The 13,538-nt window shown below is 32.6% G+C and overlaps 1 protein-coding gene and 1 long non-coding RNA gene across 3 annotated transcripts in view; both read right to left on the bottom strand.

The window, feature by feature from the left end:
- Positions 1-13,259, bottom strand: part of LOC131006926 (phenylacetaldehyde reductase-like) — a 29,628-nt gene extending 16,369 nt beyond the window's left edge. The window contains exons 1-2 of one of the 2 annotated variants that reach the window (XM_057934066.1): positions 12,879-13,259; positions 3,066-3,238 (exon numbers count right to left, since the gene is read on the bottom strand). In XM_057934066.1, the coding sequence (XP_057790049.1) occupies positions 3,066-3,238; positions 12,879-12,990 (285 nt within the window). In that variant the 5' untranslated portion in view covers positions 12,991-13,259. The remainder of the gene's footprint in view (positions 1-3,065; positions 3,239-12,878) is intronic. The other variant, XM_057934067.1, reaches the window with a different exon arrangement.
- LOC131006927 (uncharacterized) lies at positions 3,368-6,268 on the bottom strand. The gene is made up of 2 exons (XR_009095823.1): positions 5,630-6,268; positions 3,368-3,724 (listed from the first exon to the last, which is right to left on the bottom strand). It is a non-coding gene; the product is annotated as an uncharacterized LOC131006927 (long non-coding RNA).
- Positions 13,260-13,538: the final 279 nt, after the last annotated feature.

Genomic DNA, 13,538 nt, shown 5'->3' with positions numbered 1-13,538 from the left:
GGCGAGTCAACCTACCCTCGTCTGGTGTCATTCATTGTCCCCGAGTTGCTGCGTCAACGTCACGTTGGGGATTAGAGAATTCAATTCGCCTAAATCATTCTGTGGGTTAGATTCAGAGGCTTTGGAATCTTCCATCATCTTTCGTTTGTTATCAAGTCTTCTGTTTGTGTTCCGATCGATTTGTCAACAAGGATCGTATCATTTGGCGCCAGAGCCGCGTTTCGTATCCAGGTTTCATTTTCTTTTTTCGTGTCAATGGTAGATGTTTTTTTAGGGTTTCTGTGCGTTCGTATTTCTGTTCCGTCGGGGATTGAGCGGGATACAATCCAAAAGATCAGAGCTGGAGTCAGATTTTTGCAGGAAATCAAGTTCTGGCAGTTTTCAAAGTACGGCCATCACTTCCTGTATTGAGCTCGGATTAAGGCGAAACTGGCGGCCACTGAAAGCTCTCTCAAAGTTGAAGAAGTCGTATTTCAGGGCAAAATACGATTGGAGGACGTTTAAAGGCTTTAAACAAAGGGTTGAAGTTGGTTGACCTGTTCAGCAACGAATTGATGAATTCTTAGGAATTCTTCAGGAATATGAATGGAGTCGATTTAACTACATATAGGGTGGAAGAGATGCGAGAATTGTAAAGAATAAGTTTAAGTCTTTCCATGAGAGGTTATATCGAAGGGATCTTATGAAAGTAGAAAAATCTTGCAAGGAAGACTTCGAGAATGCTCATCAACAAGTTTATGGCAGCAAAAAAAGGCGAGGTGGAGAAAGGGATCGTGAGGATTTCAAGTTGCAAAATATTCCATCAATCCAAAAGAAACACCATCATAAATCGTATCTTGGAGGGGAGTGAGATAATTGGATCTATGAGAATCAGTCATTGCCAACGCAACAACTAGAAGGCACTGTCACTATCAACCAGACAAGCCACCGTTTGAATCTAAAGGAGATGGAGGTTGAAGTGGAAGTCGTGGTGGATATCAAAGATGAGGCATGTCTGAATCCAAAGGAGTTGGTGGATGTTGATAGAGAGGTTGATGTCAAAGATGATGAGTCTAATCCTAAGTTGCTAAAATTGAAGGATTCAAGTGAGGAAGTGCTTGAGGAATCTACTCCAACTACTTTGGAAGCAAATGCTTTGACGTAAGCTAAGGGCGTTGAAAAGGAGCAGCGAAATAACAGCAATCTAATCAGATGTGATGTTGCAAATAAGTTAGGGATGATCTTGTTAAAGCAACCTAAGCTGCAATGGAAGAATGATATTGGAGATACCAAGCTGATGAAGTTGGTGAAGGTTCCGTTTCACATCGACAAGTATAAAAGTGAAGTCTTTTGTGATGAACCGCCGATGCAACCTACATATAAATGGTTGGAGCAACCATGGTTGTTCGGAAGAGAAGTGAAGCATGTCGTTATTTTCAACAAGAACTTCTTCATGTTCAAGGTTCAAGAGACGTCAGAGTTAGAGCCGAAGAAGAAGAATGATGGACAATGTAGCAAAGCTATGGTCCAACAGTCGTTTCTTGCAAGAAATGAAGATCTAATTTTTGATCTCGGCATTTGAATTGACGACTTGGATTTGAGGATAAATCCCTTTCAAGAAGAGGGGAATGATGCATGCCATGGAGGCCCAAGTTACGTTGCATATGTGGGCTGATTTAATCGAGTGTTTTATTTATTTTTATTTTATTATTTTCATGGTTTATATTAGGGTGGCTGAAATTGGGCCTTAGTTAATTGAGTCAGTTTTGAGTTTTATACTTTGTTTTGACTAAGGATTTGCTTTTCAAGCCCCAACGAAAACAAAACCTTTTTCACCTGTTTATCATATGTTCGTCGCTTGACACAAAATTGAGATTGCAAAATGTATGAACAAGAGAGAGAAGTCGAATGGACTGAAAAGCTTGTTCACTCCTACAATGTAGTGTTCGAAAATGGCGACAGAAAATTGACAATGAGAGAGAAGAAGGTGAAAAGGCGTCAATTACTAGGAGGAGACGTCAAAAGATAAATGTAAATTTAATTATGAAGATTTTTAGTGCTATAATTAAGTGATACACTTCTATAATATCAACTCACATTACTGATATACCCTTCTACACAAAAAACGCATAAGAATTTTCGTTAATTGAACAAGTATTATTTTGGACAATTTTAAATCCTATCTGTCGGATTAGGAGTAATCTAGGGTGTAGAATGGTTCTTAGGTGTCACTAATTTTGAGATTCTCACTAGATACTAACCCTATATATATATATATATATATATATATATATATATATATATATATATATATATATAAGGTTAAGTTCCATAGAGAATGGAGAGCCACTGAACATGTAAGTAATTCGGGTTGAACATACCAATCAGAAATCAGAAAATCAGTTTTTGAAAAAAAAAAAGGGGGGGGGGGGTGGGGTGGGGGGTAGGGGTGGGGTGGGGTTCAGGGGTGTGTGGGGGTGGGGTGGGGTGAAATCTTATGCATTTTTATATGAAACTTTATGCATTTTTATATGAAAGTTCATGCATTCTCGTATGAAACTTTATGCATCTAAAATATACCTATTTTGAGAAAATCTATTTTTTTTTTAATTTCGAAAATTAGATTCCAATTTTACCCCTCTCCATATTTTGCCTTGAAATGTCTTGCCAAATGTCACCATCTTGAAGCGACACATGTCATAAATGTGTGGTCAAGATTTGGACCTACGAATCTATTATAAGCATTGGATACTACATGATCTCATTCCTATATACTCCCTCCGTCCCTAAAATAACTTTCTCTTTTTCCATTTTGGGACGTCCCCCAAATAACTTTCTCTTTCTTTCTTTCCATTTTTGGAAACATACCCCACCACTAATAATACTTTATTTATTCTTACTTTTCACTTTTCACTTTTCACCACTCCCAATACTAATTATAATACTTTTCACAACTTCCAATAATAATTATATCACTTTTTCTCCACTATCAATACACTTTACAACTTTTTATTAAAATCGGTGCCGTCCCCAAAGAGGAAGTCATTTCAGGGACGGAGGGAGTATATATATGGTTAGAAATGGACCTGAGGGTCATTGACATGCTCAAGTATAACAGGAGATGCAGTGTGAAAAACGCCATCACAACCATCAATCACACCATCAAATGATCCTTCTTTCACTAAATTTGCTTCAAACAAATGCAGTCTTTCTTCAGCTCCTTCAAGTGCTCTCAAGTGCCCTACCTTGCTTGGATCACCTATTCATACACAAACATGACGATATTCTTTTACATTTATTTAAGTTAGACATAACATGATTTCAAAATAAATAGACACATATATATATACCATTTTAATTACAAAAAGTGCTATGTATTAGTAAAGGATTTAATTTGAGTTAGTTCATACATTATTAATTAATAATATTTGTACATAAAACAAATTACATAATATTGGCCACCCTCGATCCGATCCCACTTTGCCTACAATATTGGGAGACTCATGTTGTCGCTATGTATTATCCAATACATGGGGCGTACTGGGGCATCTGCGCTGGTGACATTGGGTGTTGCGATGGCTACTGGGGCGTCTGCGTTGGTGACAATGCCTCTGGACACTATTAAGATGAGGCTGCAGGTTTTGGATGGAGAAGGAGGTGAAGGAGGCGGGTTGGGTGCTTGCTATTGGGGATTGGGGCCGAGATGGGCTTCAATGTTGATGTTTGCAACGACCATAATCACTACCTATGAGTAGGGCTGGCAATTTTCGACACGACACGAAAACACGACACGAAACCGCACGAAATTAATGGGTTAGTAACACGCACGATAAGGTTCGGGTCCTTATCGGGTCGACCTGATAAGGACCTGATAATTTCGGGTCGGGTTCGGGTTGGGTCGGGTTCGGTTCAGGTAACCCGATAATAATATTATTATTTTTATTAAATATTTATTTTAATTTTAAAATTTTTGATTTCTTAGTTTAGGTTAGTAGGGTTTCATTCATCCCTTCCAATTTCCATCCCATCCCCCGCCGCACACACCCTTCGTTTCGTCCCTTCCAATTTCCATTCTTCCAAGTTCCAACTCCCAGCCTCCAGCCGCCGCACTGCCCCGCCCCCGCCGCCCGCACTCGACGTCGACTTTCACAGCCACATCGACGACGACGGCCCGGCGCAGCCCTTCTTCGAGTCGTCGCCCCTCTCCCAGAGTTCCAATCGGCGTGGCTGCTGAAGGAGTCCACGCCACCGCTGCCAGTTTTCTGGAGTCGATTCGCTGCCCCTCTTCGAGTCGCCGCCCCTCTCCCAGAGTTCCAGTCGCTCCCATCCCACTGTCGAATCTCACGGCTCCCTCTTCGCCGCCCCTCTCCCAGAGTTCCAGTCGGCGCGGTCCCTCTTCGTCGCCACCCCTCCCGGCTCCCAGTCGCTCCTCTCACCGGCGACGTCTTCGCAAGCCTGCTGAAGGAGTCGATTCACCGCTGCCGGAGTCGATTCGCCACCACTAGTAGCAGCAACAACCTACAATTCCCTCATTTCAAGGTCAAATTTCTTCCCCTTTTTGATTACAGGAATTTAGTGCCTTGGATGAGTTTGGATTAAGTGAACAAAAGTCGCAATTGGAGTTGTATATGCAAGAAGCAAGGTTGGATGCCAAATCCAATCTTGATGTTCTTGGCTTTTGGAAAGGGAATCAATATAAGTATCCACAAGTAGCTCACATGGCTCGTGATATTTTGAGCATTCCCATAACTACGGTTGCTTCAGAAGCTGTTTTTAGTGTTGGTGGAAGAGTACTTGATCAATACCGTAGCTCACTTAAAGCAAGCACAGTGGAGGCAATTATTTGCACTAGAGATTGGTTGTTTGGAGAAAAAGGTATGAGTTTTTTGTGTTATTAATGTTAACATTTTATATTATTGATATATATTTAATATTAATTCATATTTTTTTTGTTCAAAGCCTTCAAAAGCGAAGTACCAACATCTGAGTTAGCCGAAGACTTTCTACATGGCGATGATGAACCTCAAACCGAATCTTCTTCGGTCTCCACTATTGCTGTTGCATGAAGGCTGTCACTTAGTCTAGTTATGTTTTGATTTGTTAAGCTCACTTGGATTATGTTGTAGTTATGAGAGGGATTGGCGACTCTTGGTTGATGCATTGTTATTTTCATTTGAGCTTATTATATTTTGTTAAGCTTATTGGTTGAATGCTTTATATTGATTGTATTTTTAGTTTGGCATATGTTGAATTGTTGATTTATTATGTTGATTGTTGAGCATATGTGATGAATTTTGTATTTTTTAAAAATATTATTATTCATGTGAATGAATCAAATCAAATTCGTGTTGTTATCAGGTCGTAATCAGATCGTGCCGCTATCGTGTTGTGTCAACCCGATTCAAATTGGGTTGTTATCAGGTCGTAATCAGATCGTGTCATTATCGTGTCGCTATCGGGTCGTGTCAACCCGATTCAAATCAGGTTGTTATCAGGTTCGGGTTGGGTTCGGGTTTAGGTGTATCAGGTTGGGTTCGGGTTGGGTTTTAGCATTCCCTTATCAGGTCTGGTTCGGGTTTGGCCTTATCAGGTCGGGTTGATATCAGGTCGACCCGATAGCGATCCGACCCGCACGATTTGCCAGCCCTACCTATGAGTTTCTCAAGAGAGCTTTGCTTTGTGATTTGAGTTGGAGTTTAGAGGAGATGAAGAATCCAAGGGGTAAAAGAAGTGTTTTAACTAAATTTATATTTTCTGGCCTATAATGATATCGTTGTAAATCTTGTAAATATGTAGAAATTGCAAGTTTAACCTTTCAAATATATGTCCCATATGTTTAATTTTATAAAAGAATTATTTGGATCATTTTTTATAACAATATTTCGTGGAAAAGAACAAAATGAGCTAAAATTTGTGTATTTTTGTATAATTCTCAAAGTTCGTGGAAAAAAATAAAATGAGTCAAAGTATGTGTATTTTTTGACAACTTTCAAAGTTTGTGGGAAAAATCAAAATGGGCCCAAAGTTCGTGTATTTAGACGCCAATAACCTTACATTTTTAATATACTAGTATACGCACATTCGTGCGATGCACGACGAACATCGAAATCAAACGATAAATTTAAATAAATAAATATAAATAATAATAAAAATAAAATATAAACAAATACAACATATGTTTTAAAAATATAATATATAAGATCAATTACTCAATAAAATCTTGAATATAAAATTATAAATTTTCAATTTATACAAAGTGTAATGAAAATTTTCATTATTCATATTATTATATAGTATTATACATCATAATAAATATTTTCATACACAAACATAAATAAAAAGTTGTAATTTTTTAATGAAGAGACAGAAAATAAAATATTTTATACTTTTCATAACTTATTCGTTTTTTATTATTTTTATACTATATTGAATTTAAGATACATATGATTATTTTTTCACGAATCAAATTTGATGACGTTTAGAAAATAAATAAAATATAATAACATAAAAAGCAAAAAAAAAAGTGAAAAAATTGGTGGAAGAAGAGAGAAAAAAGAGAGGGAAAACATGGAGGGGAAAAACTCCTCTTTTATGTTGTATATAGATATAGATTGTCAATTCTCAATCTAATATTAAATTTAATTAAGACATAATAATAACAGATATGTTAATATAAAGAAATATAAAAATTCATACAAAAATTTAAAAAATCTAAAACATATTTGAAATTAATTTTTTAAGATTTAATTAATTAATTATCTATAAATTTATATTAATATAAATTTCAACCTTTAAAATTTATTTTTAAGCTAAAGAGTTCTAAAATGAACAAATATAAGTCTAATCTTTTTAGTTACATTAAATTGTTATAGCAAAAAAAAGAAAAAAAGAAATAGAAAATATTAAAAATGATGTCTAACAAAAATATAAAAAATAAAATAAAATAAATATTAAAAAAGGAATGAAATAGAAAAAAAATGAAAGTGTTATTCGAAGAAAGGAGGTAGGAGAGAGGAGAGGATAGATGAAAGATGAGAGAGAGAAAAAAATTGTGACTTTAAATGATAATAATTTATTTATTTTAAATTTATTTTTTATAATTTTTACATCAAATTAAAGATCTTATCATTATCTTTAATTTAACATCCATATAAAATATTTTTTTATAAGTAAAAGTTGATGAATTTTAAAAAAAGTATCAAAACAAAAAATGCAAAGTAAAGAGAGAAATTTTTGTAGAAAAAATTCGTGCATGTTTTATATATATAGATTAACTAATAGATATTTAATGAGTGAATAGTGGGATAGATTGTGGGAGAGATAATATAGTTTTTTATAGGAGAGAGAAAAATTGGCGGTAAAATTTTACCATTAAACTGCTCTTTTATATTATATATAGATATATAGATATGATGGACCCGGATTGGGTTGGATCGCGCCTGGGATCCGAGCCCACAGGAGAGCTCAGAGCCCACGGGAGAGTTCCATATATACATATATTGTGAGATAATGTTTGAGATGGTGGGAGTTAGAAGAGAGAAAGTGTGATAAAATGAGTGATAAAATACGGGGAAAAAAAAATTATTCGAAAAATTTATCCGTTGAAAACTATATTTTTTTCATATATTATATAGATATAGATATATCAAGTTGGTAATCTCATTGGGTTTTCTAGGGTTAAAATAATATAAAGTTGTAAAATATAGGTGTTGAAATCGTATTAGTGGAATGGAAGTAGAAATATTTAATTTGAAATAAAAGAAATAAAATATAAAGTAGAAATTTATTTCTTTTATTTCAAATTAAATATTTCTACTTCCATGCCACTAATACGATTTCAACACCTATATTTTACAACTTTATATTATTTTCACACAAGACATTTCTAAAAAAATTGACATACTCCCTCTATCTCCTATAAATATAAATGGTTGACCATGACACATATTTTAACAAAAAATTGTTTGAAGTATTAATAGTGGAGAAATGGTCCCACATTTAAGTAAATTGTGGGTAAATAGTGTAAGTTAGAAGATAAAATTGTACAAACTATATATGGAGTAGTGTCCAAAAATAAAGTATACATAAATTTGAGGGACGTATCAAAAAAGTAATATATGCATAAATATAAAGGGAGGAGGTAGGGTTGTATACAGCCAAGCCAAATACCTCCAGGCTCGGGCTCGGTTCGTGAAAATTTGGCTCGCTCGAGCTCGAATTTGAGCTTTAAAATGAGCTCGAGCTCGGCTCGCCTATATAATACTAAGCTTGAGTTTGGTTCAAATTGGGCTCGTTAATTATTCGTTTATCTCGAGCTCGTGTTCAGCTCGAATTTTGAGCTCGATTTAAAATCCGAATTCGAGCACGGTTCGAATTATTTATATATTAAGGTTTCATTAAAATAAAAAAATTTCTAAACTATTTATGAGTCATAATTTATATTTTATTTTTAACAAATAGATAATTTGTCAAGTTAGTTGTAAATTATTTTTTAAATTATGAGAATATTTGTTTTTATTATTCAGAAAATATTTAACAAATGAAATATATAAAATTATTATTTAATGAACATATTCGCAAGCCTATTCGTGAGCCTATTTGCGAACCTATTCGCGAATAGGCTCGCAAAGGTACGAGCCGAATATGTTCACGAGTTCACGAGCTGAACATGTAAATGCTTGAGTTCGGCTCGATAATTTTATCTAGCTCGGATTCGGGTTTGGGTTCGAATTTGACTCATTTAGAAAATGAAGAACGAGTTTTTTTTTAAACTAAGTTTAGAATAATTTGTGATTAGCTTGGTTTATTTACAGCTCCAGACGGAGGGAGTATCGTTTTTGAACAAATGATCTCAGTTAAAAAGTAACACCGTTTCATTCAAAGCAAAGAAAATTATGACTCTTTCGTTCTTTTCCTCAACCAATATTATGTTTTCGGCACGGAAAAAAATTTCAATTTATTTTGTGCTCTTGTAGGTGCAAAATTTGAAGAATATACCAAAAGAATATTAATCATCAATTTTGTTAATTAAAGAGTTGAAAATGAAACATCGTGTTTGATTAATTGAATCAAAACGCCTAAATGTTTGAAAAATGTGCAAGAACCTTTTCGGACTTTCAAACAAGACGACAATTTGGTGGGTCCAATGAAGGAATTGGATTAATTCCTGTGTGGTGCCCAAAACTGCGATGAAGAATTACAACCACATAATTCTTTGTGTTAATAGGCAACAATGTCCTTTTCTTATAAACACTCGTAAAAATGCCCTTTTTCATAAGTGAAAAAGGGCATTTTTACAAGTGTTTATAAGAAAAGGGCATTTTTGCAAATGCCTCTAATTCTTTAGTTTCATTTATTATATTTCCATGGGTAGCACTTGCATTCGGTGTTATATTTATATAAAATTAATACTAATTTAATTATTATATTTATAAATATAATTAATAATTAATTTTAATTGAATATTGAAAAAATAAAAAATAATTCATAACTATAAAATTTGATATTATGAAAAAAAAATAAGTTAAAAAAATTAAAATAAAATACTAATTAAAAATAATTAAAAATATATTTATTCAAAAAAGATGAGGGAGGAGAGAGAAATTTATAAATTTTAATATTTAAACAAATTTAATTTTTTACATTTTAAATCAAATATTTTCATAAAATATAGTATCATATTAAAGCTCATATCGTGATCACTAACTTGATATGCATATTAAATATTTTATAATTAATCAAATTTCATAATTTTGAAAAGAAATCGCAATACAGATCACCAGTGATTATATATATACAGATATAGATATACAATCACAATGCTGATATTTATAGCTCATGTGTCCATATCATCCCACAAAATGCTAAAAAGAAGTCTATCTGTCTATCAAGAAACTTAAGTTGATAATGTTGTTTTCGTTCTTCAATATATTGAAGCAACAGATTCTCAAAAACAATACGGTGCATATGGTGACCATCAAAGCATGTTGATTTCAATCCACATATAATAAACCAGCGTAGCATCCTATAGAATTGCTTCATTTCCTAAATAGTACAAAACTGGACATAATTTGCAGTGGAAAAGAAAAAATAGCAAAAACTAGACATAATGTTGTGAATGTTTTTTTATTTTTTTTTAATATTTAGCTTAAATATATATTCAGTTAAATTATTTTTTATTATATTTATACATATGATAATTGAGTTGATATCGATTTTATATTAATATATAAATATAAAAATATTTTATGTGCATTGCACGAGATGCAAATGCTAGTTGGAAATTAAGGTGCAGATGCAGGATTCAATTCCTTTATAATTTGAAGAAATTTTTAATTGAAATTGTACGAAATGACGTTATTTAGGACTTACAAAAATGACATCGTCTTTACTAATTTATGTAAGCTCCAATTTAATACTCTAATGATCGAAAAAAATTGGAGGCGAAATTGCAAAATTGAAAAGGTGGTGATTTAATTCGTCACACTTCAAAAGTCACGTTAAAATTGCAATTTCGAACTAGTTCGTGATTTTATTTGCCAAAACCTCTATTAAAGTATTAGTTATACTAATTAACCATATATATATATATATATATATATATATATATATATATATATATATGTACGTAGTGATCGAGTGAACATATTACATTTCACAAAATTCAACATCCTTAAATGTGACTTCTATACTTTTAATCTTATATATAATGTTTAGAACCTAATTAATTTGACTATATAACGTATGGTTAAAACGATAACTCAATTTGAGCCACTCCGACCTCTCTGGCCCTAAAAGTTTGAATTTAATTATTCTGAATTATATTTTTAGTTCTAATCCATTTTTTTGATCTATTTGAACTAATTCTCGAGTCTGAACTAGTTTTACATCCATAATTATATAATAAATGAACATCTATATACTCCGTCGAATATCTACATAGTCTGTACAAGCGAATCATTGTTTTGAACTTTTATTTTAGTGAATAAATTGTTATTGAAATAATGGAAATTCTATGTTGAAGACACATGAGACCAAGAAAGTGAACTAACAATATTTTGTCTGAGCAAAGTCATAAGCATTGCAAATTTTCCTTATCTGAATGAAATATTTATTAGTATGTGGTGGCACTAATTAATTTGACTTGATATAGCACTAATTAGTAATTACATAAATAACACATTTGCATGCATGCGCACTCACAATTCTCAAAATGACGCTTGGTAAGTGATCTATTTGGACTGTGATGAGTCAAGCCAGCTATTTATTAAGTAACTGTTTCAATTTTGATTCAAATAAAGCTCGTTTCAGGTCACTTAGTGAAGCTAAATAATTAAAAGGAGTCCAGGTTAAAGTTAATATATTATTCGGCATATTAAATCGTAAGTAAATTTTCCAAGTGAATATGAAATATTTATTAGTATGTGGTGGCACTATTTTTTTTGAGAAGATTAAATAGTGTTATTATTCCTAAATAACCACTTTACTTAACAAAATATTAATAGTAACCATAATAATACAAATATATTAATACTAAATCAATTTTATTGAAAAGTGACACTTTTGCCTTTTTAATAAAAAAAATCACCCATTTTTATTAAGTTTTGAATTTTACATATAAAATTACAAAAAAATAACTTAGAAACCAAAAATATCATATTTTTAATTTATTTTTGAAATTTATAGAATTTTTTTTAAAAAAAACATAAAAAATACCATAACAATAAAATCGCTATCTTCTTATTCTTTTTCTCTTTACTGTTCAATTTATTTGTTCACTCTTTTTTTCCGATTATTTTCTTATTTTTATCCTTCTTTTTCTTCTTATTCTTCCTATTTTACTGTTCAATTTCTTTCTTCATTTTTTTGTTAGACTATCTTCTTATTCTTCCATCTTTTCTTCATCTTCTTGTACACTTTTCTTCTTCTATTGTTTGTTCTATTTTGGGCCCTTTAAAAAAAAATTGATAGATATTCTTCTTCTTCTTCTTCTTCTTTTTCAACACAGTAACAAATTTATCTTTTCTCCAACATACGTGATTTGTTTCCATAATAATAATAATAATATTAATTAAATCAAAATAAAGAAGAAGAAAAATTGCGGTGGTGGTGGAAGGCGGCACGTGTACGCGGCTTTGGACGATAGGCGTGACTTGGAGAAGCGCCGCGCTGACATGAAGAAGCACAACAATGGTGGAACGAGTAGCAATCACAGTAGCGATTATGGTGGCGATGCAAACGCCAAATCAACGATGGCACTACAGGCGATGTCTGAATAGGGAGAGGGGGGGAGGGGAGGGCGACAAGAGTTTCAAGGATGGAGGGAGGCTTTTCAATTTTGATTGAGAGGGTTTTGATTTATTTTTATAGATAAAATTATTGGTAAAAAAAATTAATTTCAAATTAAAAAAAAAATTCAATTTTTTTCTTTATATAAGTATTGAAATGATAAATATAAAATGACATTTTTGATAGTAATGGTTATCATTATTATTCCATCCATCTCAACTTTTAGTATCCAATTGAGAGCGACACGAGTTTTAATAAAGTGGTTAAGTGTATTGTGAATAGAATAAGGATCTCACCTATTATGTGTGTTAAAATAATTAAACTAGAGTAAGAGTCTCACCTACTTTTACTAAAAATATAAATTAATATAAAAATATGGGACATTCAAAAATGAAAATATCGATACTAAAAGCAGAAACGAAAGAGTGTATATTTTTACTTTTGTAGTTTGAATTAGTCTTTATTTAATAAAAGCGTGGTTTAATTCAAAAAAAATCAAAGTGGTTAAATTTAATTTAATATGCGCCTCTTAAGTGTTGTGTAGTTAAGTTTATATTAACAAAATGATGGATTAAGTAAGAGTGCAAAGAGAGAGAGGGAGAGAGACTAACTGAGGTTACGAACAGTAGCCTTGACAGTGTAACCACGGCGGAGCAAGAGTTTAACCAGCCATGAAGCAACGTAGCCCGAAGCTCCGGTGACGCACACCACCTTATCGCCCATTTTTAATTTAACTATTTTCTACTTTCTAAATCTTCTTGCTCTCCTGCTACATATATACTGCTATATGACTATTTCTGCACCACATGATCTGAAATCAAGCTTGGGTGGGCCCCGCTCCATCATCTCCTCTCACCATCAATATATTTTGTTTCTTTTCTTTTTGGAGTAATTTGTTTAGAAAAATTTCCTACTTCTTTTGTCACTTTCCTTTTTTCTCTTTTGATGGGCGTTTGGCCAAATACAGACCAGAATAAATGAGATGACTTCCTTTAACAGCATTGCGTGTGACTTCGAAAAAGAAAATAAAAAGGAGTTGGTTTAGATTGTTCTATACAGATATTATTATCTTCACATAAAAGATAGATGTTATAGATTAAGGGATGTTATAGATTAAGGGCGCGTTTGATATTGGCTAATACATTGTATTAGCTAATTTAGTACATATCAGTCTAGTATTTAGTATTATTTATTAATAATGCGGATGACCCGGTTTAATCCCACGACCCAGTATTATTAATTCAGATTTCTTAGGATTAATAATACCACCT

The sequence above is a fragment of the Salvia miltiorrhiza genome, chromosome 1 (genome assembly GCF_028751815.1).
Source record: "Salvia miltiorrhiza cultivar Shanhuang (shh) chromosome 1, IMPLAD_Smil_shh, whole genome shotgun sequence".
NCBI classification, from domain to species: domain Eukaryota; kingdom Viridiplantae; phylum Streptophyta; class Magnoliopsida; order Lamiales; family Lamiaceae; genus Salvia; species Salvia miltiorrhiza.
This window is presented reverse-complemented; position numbering and strand designations above follow the sequence as displayed.